Here is a 12,687-nt window from a genome sequence, read left to right as displayed (position 1 = left end):
AGTGCTATAGCCCTAGCCCCCTGCTGGGCATCCGGACAGAAGCAACTCCTCACAGATCCCTTTGACAGGATACACTTAAGCAAGAAGGGGCGGACAGAGGCTGTAACCTCCCCTGCAGCCAAGACTAAGGCTTACCCAATGCCTAACCTCACAAGGTTGTGAGGATTGCTATGAGGAAGGTGAAAATCAAATGGCCAGGGCCAAGTTGCCAAATGGAAAAATTCCTGCCAGTTGTTAGATTTCTGTTTATGCCACTGTGCAGTTTTTGGAGTCACAAGACTCTGTTTACATTCCAGACTGTTGGAAGTCTCACGGGAGACGGGAGACGGATGTTGTTATTACTCATTTCCTGTTTCTTTCTTCCAGTTGGTTCTCTGCCTTCACAGAGAGCAGATGTATATTCTTTTCTGTCCTGTGTAGTTTGAAATAAAACGTAGCAATGTAGCTCATATATTTCTCGTCCTTCTGCTGATGTTTGTATACTCTGGGGAATGAGAACGTGCTTAGAGCCTCATCAAAGGCTTAGGTCGTTAATCACTATCAGAGTAGATGACGAAGAATGTCCGCGGAGGAGTAGCTCGGTTGTGCAGAGTTCCGACACCAGGCCCCAAATATGGCAGCTGACAATGTTCATAGGAAGGTCTTAGTATGGAAATAAGACATATGAAAAAGGGGACGGAGGGTGGGAGATCCAATGACAAACGTCCGCAATTCGGTGCCCTGCTGGGGAGGGTTGCAGCCTGCCTGCGGATTGACCAATTGTGCCAGGCTTAGGTGCAGGCATTCCGCAGGGGGTGGGACCAACCGGCCAATAGGCATTGCTTGGCCCCGCTCCCTGGGGGGATAACTTGGGGATAACTCCTCCCCAGTTTGTCGTTGGATCAGTAGATCACAGTGCCATCCATGTCCCTAGAGTCCTGACTGAAAATGAGTATGCTGCAACTGAGAATGTTATGATTGTGCAAAGTGGCATTTAAAAATCCAAACCTACAAGGGGGTAAATAATGCAGCTGACTGTAAACACAGCTGAAACGCAATCTCATGAAATGTTCATGATAGTGAAAGTTGTGGTCACAGTTTCACTATGGTGTCAGTCCACCGTCAGTGAGGCTGATGGGCCTTTGCTCTCTCCTACAGGTCGCTAATGGAAGGTATTTGAGCATCTCAGGGTGGACTCGTTTTATTTTCTGTGCTGGAAACAGCTGAGAGTTTAGATACAGCAAGAATTAGAAACGTTTTCATTCAGTGGAGGGGGGCACTTTTTCATTCCAGTGGCTATCGTGGGAAATTCTGGAATGTCCTGTCCTTCCTGGCTGCCATTTGTGAAATCAATCAGGACCCCAGGCTCTTACCCAACGTCACCCTCGGCTATGTCATCTATGATCATTATTCTAATGCAAGGATGACTTCTGATGCCCTGCTAGACCTGCTCTCTACTGGGCACACAGACATTCCAAACTATGACTGTCGGAAGAGGAATAACCTGTTGGCTGTTCTTGAAGATGCTGAACCTGATATTTCTAGACATATGTCACCTGTGTCAAGCATCTACAAAATCCCACAGGTATGGCTGGTTCAGTGTTAAGACGGAATTGTGCCTCTACCATGGGCTTTTCATTCTTTCCTTTTTGGACTCTCCCAAAGGTGAGGGTGGGATTGAACCTGGAAGCAGGAGCACTCAACACTGGTGTCAGATGCCCTATGACACCCCACCACTGCTTTAAAAAAACTATGCTTGTTTACAATGCATTCAAAACACAGGGGTTTTTTTATAATAATATTTTATTAGGTTTAACAATAAAAAGATAAAACCAAACTTACAACAATAAAACACACACACACACAAAAAGACACAACAATACAATCTTTCACAATACATAGAATACAAACACAACAAATAAAATAAGGCAAACACAAATCACTCTTTTCTAGTTATTCATCTTTGATTAACTTATTTTCCTGACTTCCTCACACCTCCTTTTTGTATCCCTCTTTAACAATTAGTTCAGCAAATTCATATCCTCAAAACACAGTTTTTTTAGTAATGTAGCTGAGTCGCTAGTCTAATATTCTGGGAAGTGATTCAGTCCCACAAAATATTGAGTGTCTGGAGGCATTCCTGGAAGACCTCCTCCCATTCTACACGGTCAGCATTTTGTCTTGTTCTTTGTGTGCACGTGTGTGGGACTGTAGTTGGTCAACTGTCTGAGATTTGTCCTGGAACCACAGCAAAGCACTCACCTCTCCCTTTGCATCCTGGGCAAGTTATGGATACACTGTTCCTACTATGCATGATAAAACCCAGTTCCCCTTTTTCTACCAGATGGCCCCAAAAGTAGATCCCCAGAATCTGGGGATTGTCCAACTGCTCCTGAACTTCAGATGGATGTGGATTCCCATATTGCATGGGAAAGTCCTTAAAACAATAACAATAGTTTATTTATACCCCGTCCGTCTGGCTGGGTTTCTCCAACCACTCTGGGAGGCTTCCAGCAAAATATTAAAATACAATAATTCATCACATATTAAAAGCTTCCCTAAACAGGGCTCCCTTGAGATGTCTTCTCAAAGTCAGATAGTTGTTTATTTTTTTGACATCTGGTAGGCGGGCATTCCACAGGGCGGGTGAAACTACTGAGAATGCCCTGTAACTTCACTTCCCACAGTGAGGGAGCCAGCAGAAGACCCTGGGAGTTGGACCTCAGTGTGCAGACATAGGGATGGGGGTGGAGACACTCCTTCAGGTACACTGGGCCGAGGCTGTTAAGGGCTTTAAAGGTGAGCACCAATACTTTGAATTCTGTCCAGAAACGTACTGGGAGCCAATGTAGGTCTTTCAGAACCGGTGTTATGTGGTCTCAGCAGCTAGTCCCAGTCACCAATCTAGCTGCCGCTTTCTGGATTAGTTGTAGTTTCCAGGTCACCTTCAAAGGGAGCCCCACATAGAATGTGTTGCAGTAGCCCAAGCAAGTTCTCAACACCAGCCCGCCCCCTGTCACCCAAGAACAGCACTTCTGTCTTGTCAGGATTCAACCACAATCAGTTACCTGCCATCCATCCTCCAACCGCCTCCAGACACTCACACAGGAACTTCAGCGCTTTCACTGGTTCCGATTTAAAAGAGAGTTAGAGCTGGGTATCATCCGCATACTGATGAACACCCAGCCCAAACCCCCTGATGATCTCTCCCAGCAGCTTCATGTACATATTAAAAAGCATGGGAGAGAGGATGGAACCCTGAGGCACCCCACAAGTGAGAGCCCAGGGGTCTGAACACTCACCCCCCCCCACCACTTTCTGAACACGGCCCAGGAGGAAGGAGTGGAACCACTGTATAACCCTCAGCTCCCAGCTCCTCTAGACAGTCCAGAAGGATGTCGTGGTCAATGGTATCAAAGGCCACTGAGAGATCCAGCAGAAGCAGGAAACAGCTTTCACAGTTGTCCCCAGAGCACCGGAGATCATGGACCAGCACAACCAAGGCAGTTTCAGTCCCAATACGAGGCCTGATTCCCGATTGGAAGGGATCCAAATGCTCCCCATCCTCCAGGCATGCCTGAAGTTCTTCAGCAACCACCTGCTCAATCACATGAATTTCTTCAAGGGAAGCTAGACGCCTCTTGGAAGAGAAGCTGTTTCCACATTTCTATTACGCTTCATGCCCTGTACAGTGGTACTTCAGGTTACAGACGCTTCAGGTTACACACTCCGCTAACCAGAAATAATACCACGGGTTAAGAACTTTGCTTCAGGATGAGAACAGAAATCGCGAGGCAGCAGCGTGAGGCCCCGTTAGCTAAAGTGGTGCTTCAGGTTAAGAACAGTTTCAGGTTAAGAATGGACCACCAGAACAAATTAAGTTCTTAACCTAAGGTACCACTGTATGAGTTCTTTGATGGTGGTTGAGACCTACCCTCTTTCTGAAGCTCTTCCCACATTCCAAGCACTGATATGGTTTCTCCCCTGTATGAATTCTTTCATGGGAAGTGAGATGGGTGCTCCTACTGAAGCTCTTTCCACATTCCAAGCACTGATGGGGTTTCTCCCCTGTATGAATTCTGTGATGGGAAGTGAGACTGCCGCTGTGATTGAAGCGCTTTCCACATTCCAAGCACTGATACGGTTTCTCCGCTGTATGAATTCTTTGATGGGAAGTGAGACTGCTGCTGTGACTGAAGTTCTTTCCACATTCCAAGCACTGATACGGTTTCTCCCCTGTATGGATTCTTTGATGGGAAGTGAGACTGCCGCTGTGACTGAAGTTCTTTCCACATTCCAAGCACTGATAGGGTTTCACCCCTGTATGAATTATTTGATGGGAAGTGAGACTCTGCCTGCGACTGAAGCTCTTTCCACATTCCAAGCACTGATAGGATTTCACCCCTGTATGAATTCTTTGATGGGAAGCGAGACTGTGGCTTTGACTAAAGCTCTTTCCACAATCCAAGCACTGATAGGGTTTCTCTCCTGTATGAATTCTTTGATGGGAAGTGAGACTGCCGCTGTGACTAAAGCTATTTCCACATTCCAAGCACTGATGGGGTTTCACCCCTGTATGAATTCTTTGATGGGAACTGAGATTCTGCCTGTGACTGAAGCTCTTTCCACATTCCAAGCACTGATAGGGTTTCACCCCTGTATGAATTCTTTGGTGGGAAGTGAGACTGTGGCTGTGACTGAAGCTCTTTCCACATTCCAAGCACTGATAGGGTTTCTCCCCTGTATGAATTCTTTGATGGGAAGCGAGACTGCTCCTCTGACTGAAGCTCTTTCCACATTCCAAGCACTGATAGGGTTTCTCTCCTGTATGAATTCTTTTGTGGGAAGTGAGAGCCCCACTCTGACTGAAGCTCTTCCCACATTCTGAGCACTGATAGCCTTTCTTCCCACTGTGAGTTCTTTGATGGGAACGGGAACTCTGACTGGAGCTCTCTCCATACTCCCAATTTTGATTTGGCTTCTCCACTGTGTGGATTTTGTCATGGTCTCCCCCATTCTTCATTTCCAATTCATCACCACCTACAAGAAAGACAGAAACTTATTAAATCCTCAGGAAGAAATGGAGCCCCCAATCATGGAACAATGCTAATGAACATTTCTCAAAAAGGAAGAACAGAAGATGTGAGGCCTTTCTACAGAGGTCATGGCCTTTGTCAACCAGCATTCACAGACGTATTTTTGAGAACCAGAGGTTCAGAAAGTCTGGCTCTTTTCTAGGACGGATTTTTGTTGCCACAATCATGAAATCCACTCCAACTCTAACATTGGTCTTCTCTTTAAAAAACGGACAGAGGCTAAAACAGAAACCCAAACCTGACAGAAATTACCTCAACTTCCCTAACAACTCTGTGTGTGAATGTTGCCTCCAAGTTGCTATGGAAAGGGTGACTGTCACTCCAGAAGGCCGTTTTTTCAGTTAGGTCTGTTCTCAACTGTCGAGTGAGAGAGAGATTTCCGTGAGAGCACCTGCTGCCTGTTTTATGCTGCTATGTGCCTCAGAAAAAGTCTGTAAAGTCCCATATATATAGAAGCACTTGTAATTCACTCTTCATACCTCATGTAGCAGTATTATTTGATATTGAATTATTTTGGTTTTTTGAGTGTAGCTTATTGTCTTGAATAATGAATGGGATAAATGTAGAAATAATCTAAATCAATAAAGAATATATATAGATATAGATATACTAGATATAAGCAAATGTAAACGTCTTTTAGTATATCAAGTAATGTAATGTGTTCCGTTTAAACTCTAAACAGAGAATCTTGTGGAGTCTTTTCTAGGAGAAAAAAGCTGTTTCTCAAACAACCCAGGGCAACCTCCACACATATAAATACTACAGAAAATGGGTTTGGGTCCCACAAAATCCAGAAAACCACGAATAATCCAGAAAGACAGGTGCAGAGTTGTAAAATGGCACGTTTTACCTCATAAACTAACATTAATAGCAGCTGCATGTGGAGGAGCGGACATGCGAACCCGGTTCACCAGATTACGAGTCCACCGCTCTTAACCACTGCGCCACACTGGCTCTCCTTAATCTTAATCTAAGTACAACAACCACGAAGAGCTCCTGAATAGACAACCAGCTATGTGGTGTTGAATGCTCTCTGTCCTCTCCTGCTTCCCGTTTTTGTTTTCCAGTTTAAACCAATTCATGAACCCAGAACTCATACACTGACCATTAATGATGAACCATATGTTTTAGCCATTCCTGCAAACTTATTCTGCTAGTTTTGAGATATACAAATGACATGAGACGACCCGGTCTACATGTTTGTATCATTTATTATTCATATGTTCCTTGTTTTTAAAAGGAAATAAAAAGTTACTCCAAAAAGAAAAGGGCGACACACAGCATAGGCCCCATCTGCATTCAAACTGCAAAGCAGCATCACATTACTTTAAAGAGTCGTTGCTTCTACTGCTGTGTGATGGAGCGGTAAGTTTTTTGACACTGGTAGGGCATTCAGGTCACGGCACTGGCATTAGACCTTTTGAGCTGCCAATACATTGTGGTGGCCAGGGAGCTGTCATGTATTCCTAGCTCAAATTCCCTGCAGATGGCAAAGGCAGGCAGGCAGGCAGGTGGTGGAGCCCAAAGAGCTGCTCACCTTCTCAATCTCCACCCGCCTGCCTGCCTCCCCACACCCCCAGGCTGAGCAAGCCCCAATACCTCTCTGGCTCCACCCCTCCATGTCCCCATCTCCCCTCCCCTGGAACTCACCAGATCTCTCTGAGAGCCCTAGAGAGGAACGCTCAGAGGCTGTGAGGAGGGATGCAGGAGACAACCTGACCAGGTCAACTGTCCATCTTCCCCCTTCCATCCTCGCTAGCTTTGCAGGATCCATCTCTTTCATCCTTCCTGAGGAGTCAAGGAGCCAAAACAAGCTGCAGTGTCCTGGGAGAGAGGAAGAAGCAAAGGGAGCCTCAAAGGCCCTGCAGGGAAGAAGAAGGAGAGAAAAAGAAGAGTTTGGATTTGATATCCCGCTTTATCACTACCCAAAGGAGTCTCAAAGCGGCTAACATTCTCCTTTCCCTTCCTCCCCCACAACAAACACTCTGTGAGGTGAGTGGGGCTGAGATACTTCAGAGAAGTGTGACTAGCCCAAGGTCACACAGCAGCTGCATGTGGAGGAGCGAAGATGAGAACCCGGTTCCCCAGATTACGAGTCTACCGCTCTTAACCACTACTCCACACTGGCTCTCACTGGATTCTCCTGCCCCTGGAAAAGCACAAATTGGGCAGCCCCTTCCCAACACAAACCCCATTTGTAAACCTTTTCAGTGGTTCCAATTTCCTCTGTTAACTCCTCTCCCCACTTCGTAAGGCCGGCATGGTCTGCACAGTAGAGACCTGAGAATAGATCCCATTGAACTCAGTGGGGCTTATGGATAGAACTTGGTGCAAAAACCAGGCACCATCTTGTCCCCAAGCCTGAAGACTGCAACGCCAGGCATGCTTATCTATGGTATCATAAGGCAAAAGTTCATAAACGTTTTCATAGTCATAATAAGAAACTCAATTCTCAAAGTTTGGGGGGAAATATAAAGATTTATTTGAAAAGAAAACAGCATGGTGACTTTCCCCATTAGAAGCAATATTTTTGAAAAAAGTACATATGAGGATAAATTGGCCAACACATAAAGAGCTGTTAACAGAAACTGACAACCAATTAAAATTAAAGGACTTTGAAGAAGTAAGAGAAAATGTAATAGACTGGTTACAATATTTACAACTAAATGAAACTTTTAAAAATCATAAAAAGAAAGGATTTAGTTATCAAGTGTCAAGATTTCAGAGAGAAATAGTAGAAGGTAGTACAAAACTGCTGTCAAAAATGAACGATCTGCTTTTGGAATGGGACACTAAAGAGGACCAGGTTAAATGCGTTATGATAAAATGGGCGAAGGATGTGGGAAATAATAAATTAAGGACGGACTTAGAAAGGCTTCGGAAGTTAGATTTGGAAGTTAGGCCACCAAGACCACATAAAACTGGTCTTGAAAGACCTACACTGGCTCCCAGTACGTTTCCGAGCACACTTCAAAGTGTTGGTGCTGACCTTTAAAGCCCTAAACGGCCTCAGCCCAGTATACCTGAAGGAGCGTCTCCACCCCCGTCGTTCTGCCCAGACACTGAGGTCGAGGGCCTTCTGGCGGTTCCCTCCCTGCAAGAAGCCAAGTTACAGGGAACCAGGCAGAGGGCCTTCTCGGTAGTGGCACCTGCTCTGTGGAATGCTCTCCCACCAGATGTCAAAGAGAAAAACAACTACCAGACTTTTAGAAGACATCTGAAGGCAGCCCTGCTTAGGGAAGCTTTTAATGTTTAATAGATAATTGTATTTTAATATTCTGTTGGAAGCCGCCCAGAGTGGATGGGGAAACCCAGACAGATGGGTAGGGTAGAAATTATAAATTATTATTATTATCATAGAGTTGAAATTTTCTGCATGTACTTTACTGAAGGAGAACTACATGAAAATGATGTATAGGTGGTATTTGTCCCTGGTTAAATTAGCAAAAATGTACTTCTCACTCGCTGGATCAACACCTTGTTGCAGTGAGTGGGCTTGCACGTTCCTATGACCCCTGTGAGCGAAGCCATCGGGAATCTTGTACTCCCAGCAGGATCACCCTAGTACTTTACTAATAATAGTGGAAGTGATGCAGAGAGTGACTCTTCTGAATATTCCTTGTATACCAGTAGTATACAAGGAATCTTTACAACCCCAAGTAGCCGATTCCCCAAAGAATCTGCCCTGCAAGCAAAAGGAACCTCTGACAAGCACTTGAAGAAGCCCAACCTGGAAATAGAGCCCCATGTGCTTCCCCATCTCTGAAGTCCCACCTGGCCCTGAGGGAACCGGATTCACAGGAGAAACAGTTCCCCTCTCCTCTCCTCGGACAAGTGAAAGGAAGTCTCCCCTGCTGAAGAGATGACAGCCCTGCTTGCCTGGAATTCACATTTTGCTGACCACACTGCACTGATTCTCCCAGTCTCCTCGCTAGAACAGAGGAGCAGGAACATGATGGTACAGCACCTTCTCCCTCGTCACAGAAGGAGACGCAGTTACAACCATCTCAAACCAATGCGAAGCTCTTGCTCCTGCAAAAATTACCCACAATGCAACTGCATGACAATCAAGTGACCTAGCTTTTATCCTGGAATGTGGCCGGGTGGTCTGCATCCAGCAGAGATCCTTGTTTTAAAGACTTTCTCTCCCACCATTGTGTCATAATGATCCTGGAAACATGGACAGCGGATGAGCCGTTACTCAACGGATTTCATTCATTCTCAACTGGGGAGGATCTAGAGGTAAAGCGTGGAAGAGCGAAAGGGGGCCTGGGGGTCTTAGTCTCCACTACCCTACATGCCATTTCAAGCCCTCCTCCTCCTCCTCCTCCTCCTCCTCCTCCTCTCTTTCTCGAGACTCCAGGGCTCTCTCTGCAGGCTCCCCCCTCCAAGACCCCCTCCCCCACGGGGCAAGCAAGAAGAGCGGGGCAGAACCCTGGCCCCCTCGCCCCCTCCCTGGCTTGGCGGGGAAAAATGGTCAAAGGCCTGGAAACGATGCCTTATGAGGAACGGCTATGGGAGCTGGGCATGTTTAGCCTGGAGAAGAGGAGGCTAAGGGGTGATATGATAGCCATGTTCAAATATATAAAAGGATGTCACATAGAGGAGGGAGAAAGGTTGTTTTCTGCTGCTCCAGAGAAGCGGACACGGAGCAATGGATCCAAACTACAAGAAAGAAGATTCCACCTAAACATTAGGAAGAACTTCCTGACAGTAAGAGCTGTTTGACAGTGGAATTTGCTGCCAAGGAGTGTGGTGGAGTCTCCTTCTTTGGAGGTCTTTAAGCAGAGGCTTGACAACCATATGTCAGGAGTGCTCTGATGGTGTTTCCTGCTTGGCAGGGGGTTGGACTCGATGGCCCTTGTGGTCTCTTCCAACTCTATGATTCTATGATTCTATGATTCTAAGCCCTCTCCCCTCATTCAAGTCATAAGCCAGGGCAGTGTTGATACAATTCAGCCACCAGGCCCTGTTGGTAATTAACGCTGATGTGACCCCAATGAGGCAGAAATCTCAGATCAGAGACTTGTGGGTTGAAAGGGAAATTTATACCACTGACCTTATTTTGCTTAACCCAAAGGCATCTGGAGTTTTAGGAGGGGATCTCAATGCCAGATTGGGCCCTAATCATCATGCCCTTTATGCACAGCACAAATGGTCTCCTCCCAACCGTGAAGCCAGTGGATTCCTCCTCACCCGTTGTTCCAAAGATCAGAAATCAAACTTTGCAGGCATCTGCTTGGCTCAAACAGCCTTCAGGCTAAACCTCTACATCTTAAATGGTGCCCTGGAAAGTGACTATCCCGACCTCTCTGGCTCCAGAAGGAGAGCTATAGACCAGGGATCAGCAACCTTTTTCAGCCATGGGCCGGTCCACCGTCCCTCAGACCATGTGGTGGGCCAGACTATATTTTGAATAAAGAAAGAAAAATGAACAAATTCCTATGCCCCACAAATAACCCAGAGATGCATTCTAAATAAAAGGACATACCGTGGTACCTTGGGTTACATACGCTTCAGGTTACAAATGCTTCTGGTTACAGACTCCGCTAACCCAGAAATAGTACCTCAGGTTAAGAACTTTGCTTCAGGATGAGAACAGAAATTGTGCTCCGGCGGCACAGCAGCAGCGGGAGGCCCATTCTTATTATTATTAGCTAATGAGGTCCTTCAGGTTAAGAACAGTTTCAGGTTAAGAACGGAACTCCGGAACGAATTAAGTACTTAACCCGAGGTACCACTGTATTCTACTCATGGAAAAACACACCGAGATCTGCTAAAAATGTAGCGATTTCTGCTGTCTCCTTGATCTGCCAGGAGAAAAGACACAGTAGCGATGCTGGCCAAGAGGAAGAACCCCCTTCCTCCTCCTCCTCCTCCTCCTCCTCCTCCTCAGCTCTTGATCGAGACTCCAGGGCTCTCTCTGCAGGCTCCCCCCTCCAAGACCCCCTCCCCCTCCCCCACGGGGCAAGCAAGAAGAGCGGGGCAGAGCCCTGGCCCCCGCGCCCCCCCCCTTTGGCGCCCCCCATGCATGATCTGACCAGCCCCCCAGGCATCCTCCCCGCAGCCCCTTCTCCCCACTGCACCCGGAGGGAGAGGGAGGCGAGACTCACCCCCAGGCAGCTCTTGCAAGAGAGAGAGGGAGACGGAAGCAGCCCCTCCGCTTGCAGGCGGGAATGGCGAGGGAGGGGCTTTTGCTCGGGAGGACCTTGCTCCCCCCCCCCCACGCCTCCACTTCCTGTCCTCTCTAGAAAGCCAGCTCTGTGCCTTTTAACCCTTGGCAAGCCGAGCACAAGCGGAGCCCCGCTCTCTCCTCCTCCAAGGCAGGAGCCCAGGAGGAGCCGCTAACCCAGAAATATTACCTCGTGTTAAGAACTTTGCTTCAGGATGAGAACAGAAGTCGCGTGGCGGCAGCAGCGGGAGGCCCCATTAGTGGTGTCTCAGGTTAAGAACAGTTTCAGGTGAAGAACGGACCTCCGGAACGAATTAAGCTCTTAACCCGAGGTCCCAGTGTACATGCAACCTGAGCATAGATAGTAGGGCTTCACCGCGTTAATCCTCCACGGAGCATCAGCACTGCATTAGTCCCTGCTTTGAATCCAGAACAGAGCATGTACGTCTTTGCGCGTCCAACTTCCATCCTGCTTCCAGCTCCACCCACTCAGACAACTCTGGCTTTTGTTCTCCTACCTGGCGGCAGGTGGAGGCAGGGAGGCCCACTCATATGTTCCATGGCACAGGGGGGCAACTTCTTTGGTTGTGCCAGCCATGGCACCACTCAAAATCGGTCTCATTCACACATTAGCATGACTAAAAAGGTAAAATAAAATACTCAGGAGACCGACTGGTACAGAAAAAGGGTTCTTTACTTACAGTTAATTCATTTTCACAATAATGGCCTTGGATCCTAAGCCTATGTAGCAAATGCATAGTTTGGGGGTACTCTTGGATACGCCTTTGTCACTAGAGACCCACGTGTCCTCTAGGGCTCTTTGTGAACAGGAATGGCCTGACCACTGGAGCACTGGAAAACTTGGAGCTGGACTGCTGCAATGCACTCTTTCTGGGGCTGCCCTTGGGTCTGGTCCAGAATCTCTAGTTGGTGCAAAACGATGTGACCAGATTGTTCTTGCGAGCTTTTGGTCAAGAACATCTGGCACCACAGCCCCCCATTTGAAGGAACTATCCACTTAAACCTATTTTCTGCTTCCTGCAACTTCCATTCCTGATCCACAAGAGGACCTCTTCTCTTATTCTATGGCGACTAAGCTTACTCAGGAGGCACCTTGATGAAAGTGTCAGGATGCGGTGTCTCTCCCCCACACAACATGACTCCAGCAGTTAATTGTGGTGGTCAGGTGGGATTGCTATGAGGAATTATGGAAAATGTAGAAAGCCATTGTGTCAGCAATGAACGCATTGCTTTGACTGGGCTTGAGCCATTTGACAGGATTTCTGATCGTATCCCACAAGCCTCTGCACCTCTGCCATTTTCTCACTGCCTGACAGTCATGTATAGCATTCTAAAATACAGACCAGTTGCTTCACCGGGCATCCTCAGTACTTAAAGACAGAAAGTAGCTTTGATGTAGATTTTGTTAATCTTTAGGTA

The 12,687-nt window shown here is 47.0% G+C and overlaps 1 protein-coding gene across 1 annotated transcript; it reads right to left on the bottom strand.

Annotated features, from left to right (window-relative positions):
* Positions 1-3,741: 3,741 nt before the first annotated feature.
* On the bottom strand, positions 3,742-11,332 carry LOC128409450 (gastrula zinc finger protein XlCGF52.1-like). The gene is made up of 4 exons (XM_053379958.1): positions 11,189-11,332; positions 8,850-9,006; positions 6,726-6,937; positions 3,742-5,019 (listed from the first exon to the last, which is right to left on the bottom strand). Exons 3-4 carry the CDS (start codon positions 6,856-6,858, stop codon positions 3,869-3,871), a joined length of 1,284 nt encoding a protein of 427 aa, XP_053235933.1. The 5' UTR covers positions 6,859-6,937; positions 8,850-9,006; positions 11,189-11,332; the 3' UTR covers positions 3,742-3,868.
* Between the last annotated feature and the right edge of the window lie 1,355 nt (positions 11,333-12,687).

This window comes from Podarcis raffonei, chromosome 2, assembly GCF_027172205.1.
Source record: "Podarcis raffonei isolate rPodRaf1 chromosome 2, rPodRaf1.pri, whole genome shotgun sequence".
Lineage (NCBI taxonomy): Eukaryota > Metazoa > Chordata > Lepidosauria > Squamata > Lacertidae > Podarcis > Podarcis raffonei.
The sequence above is the reverse complement of the archived record's forward strand: the minus strand, read 5'-3'. Positions and strand labels throughout refer to the sequence as shown.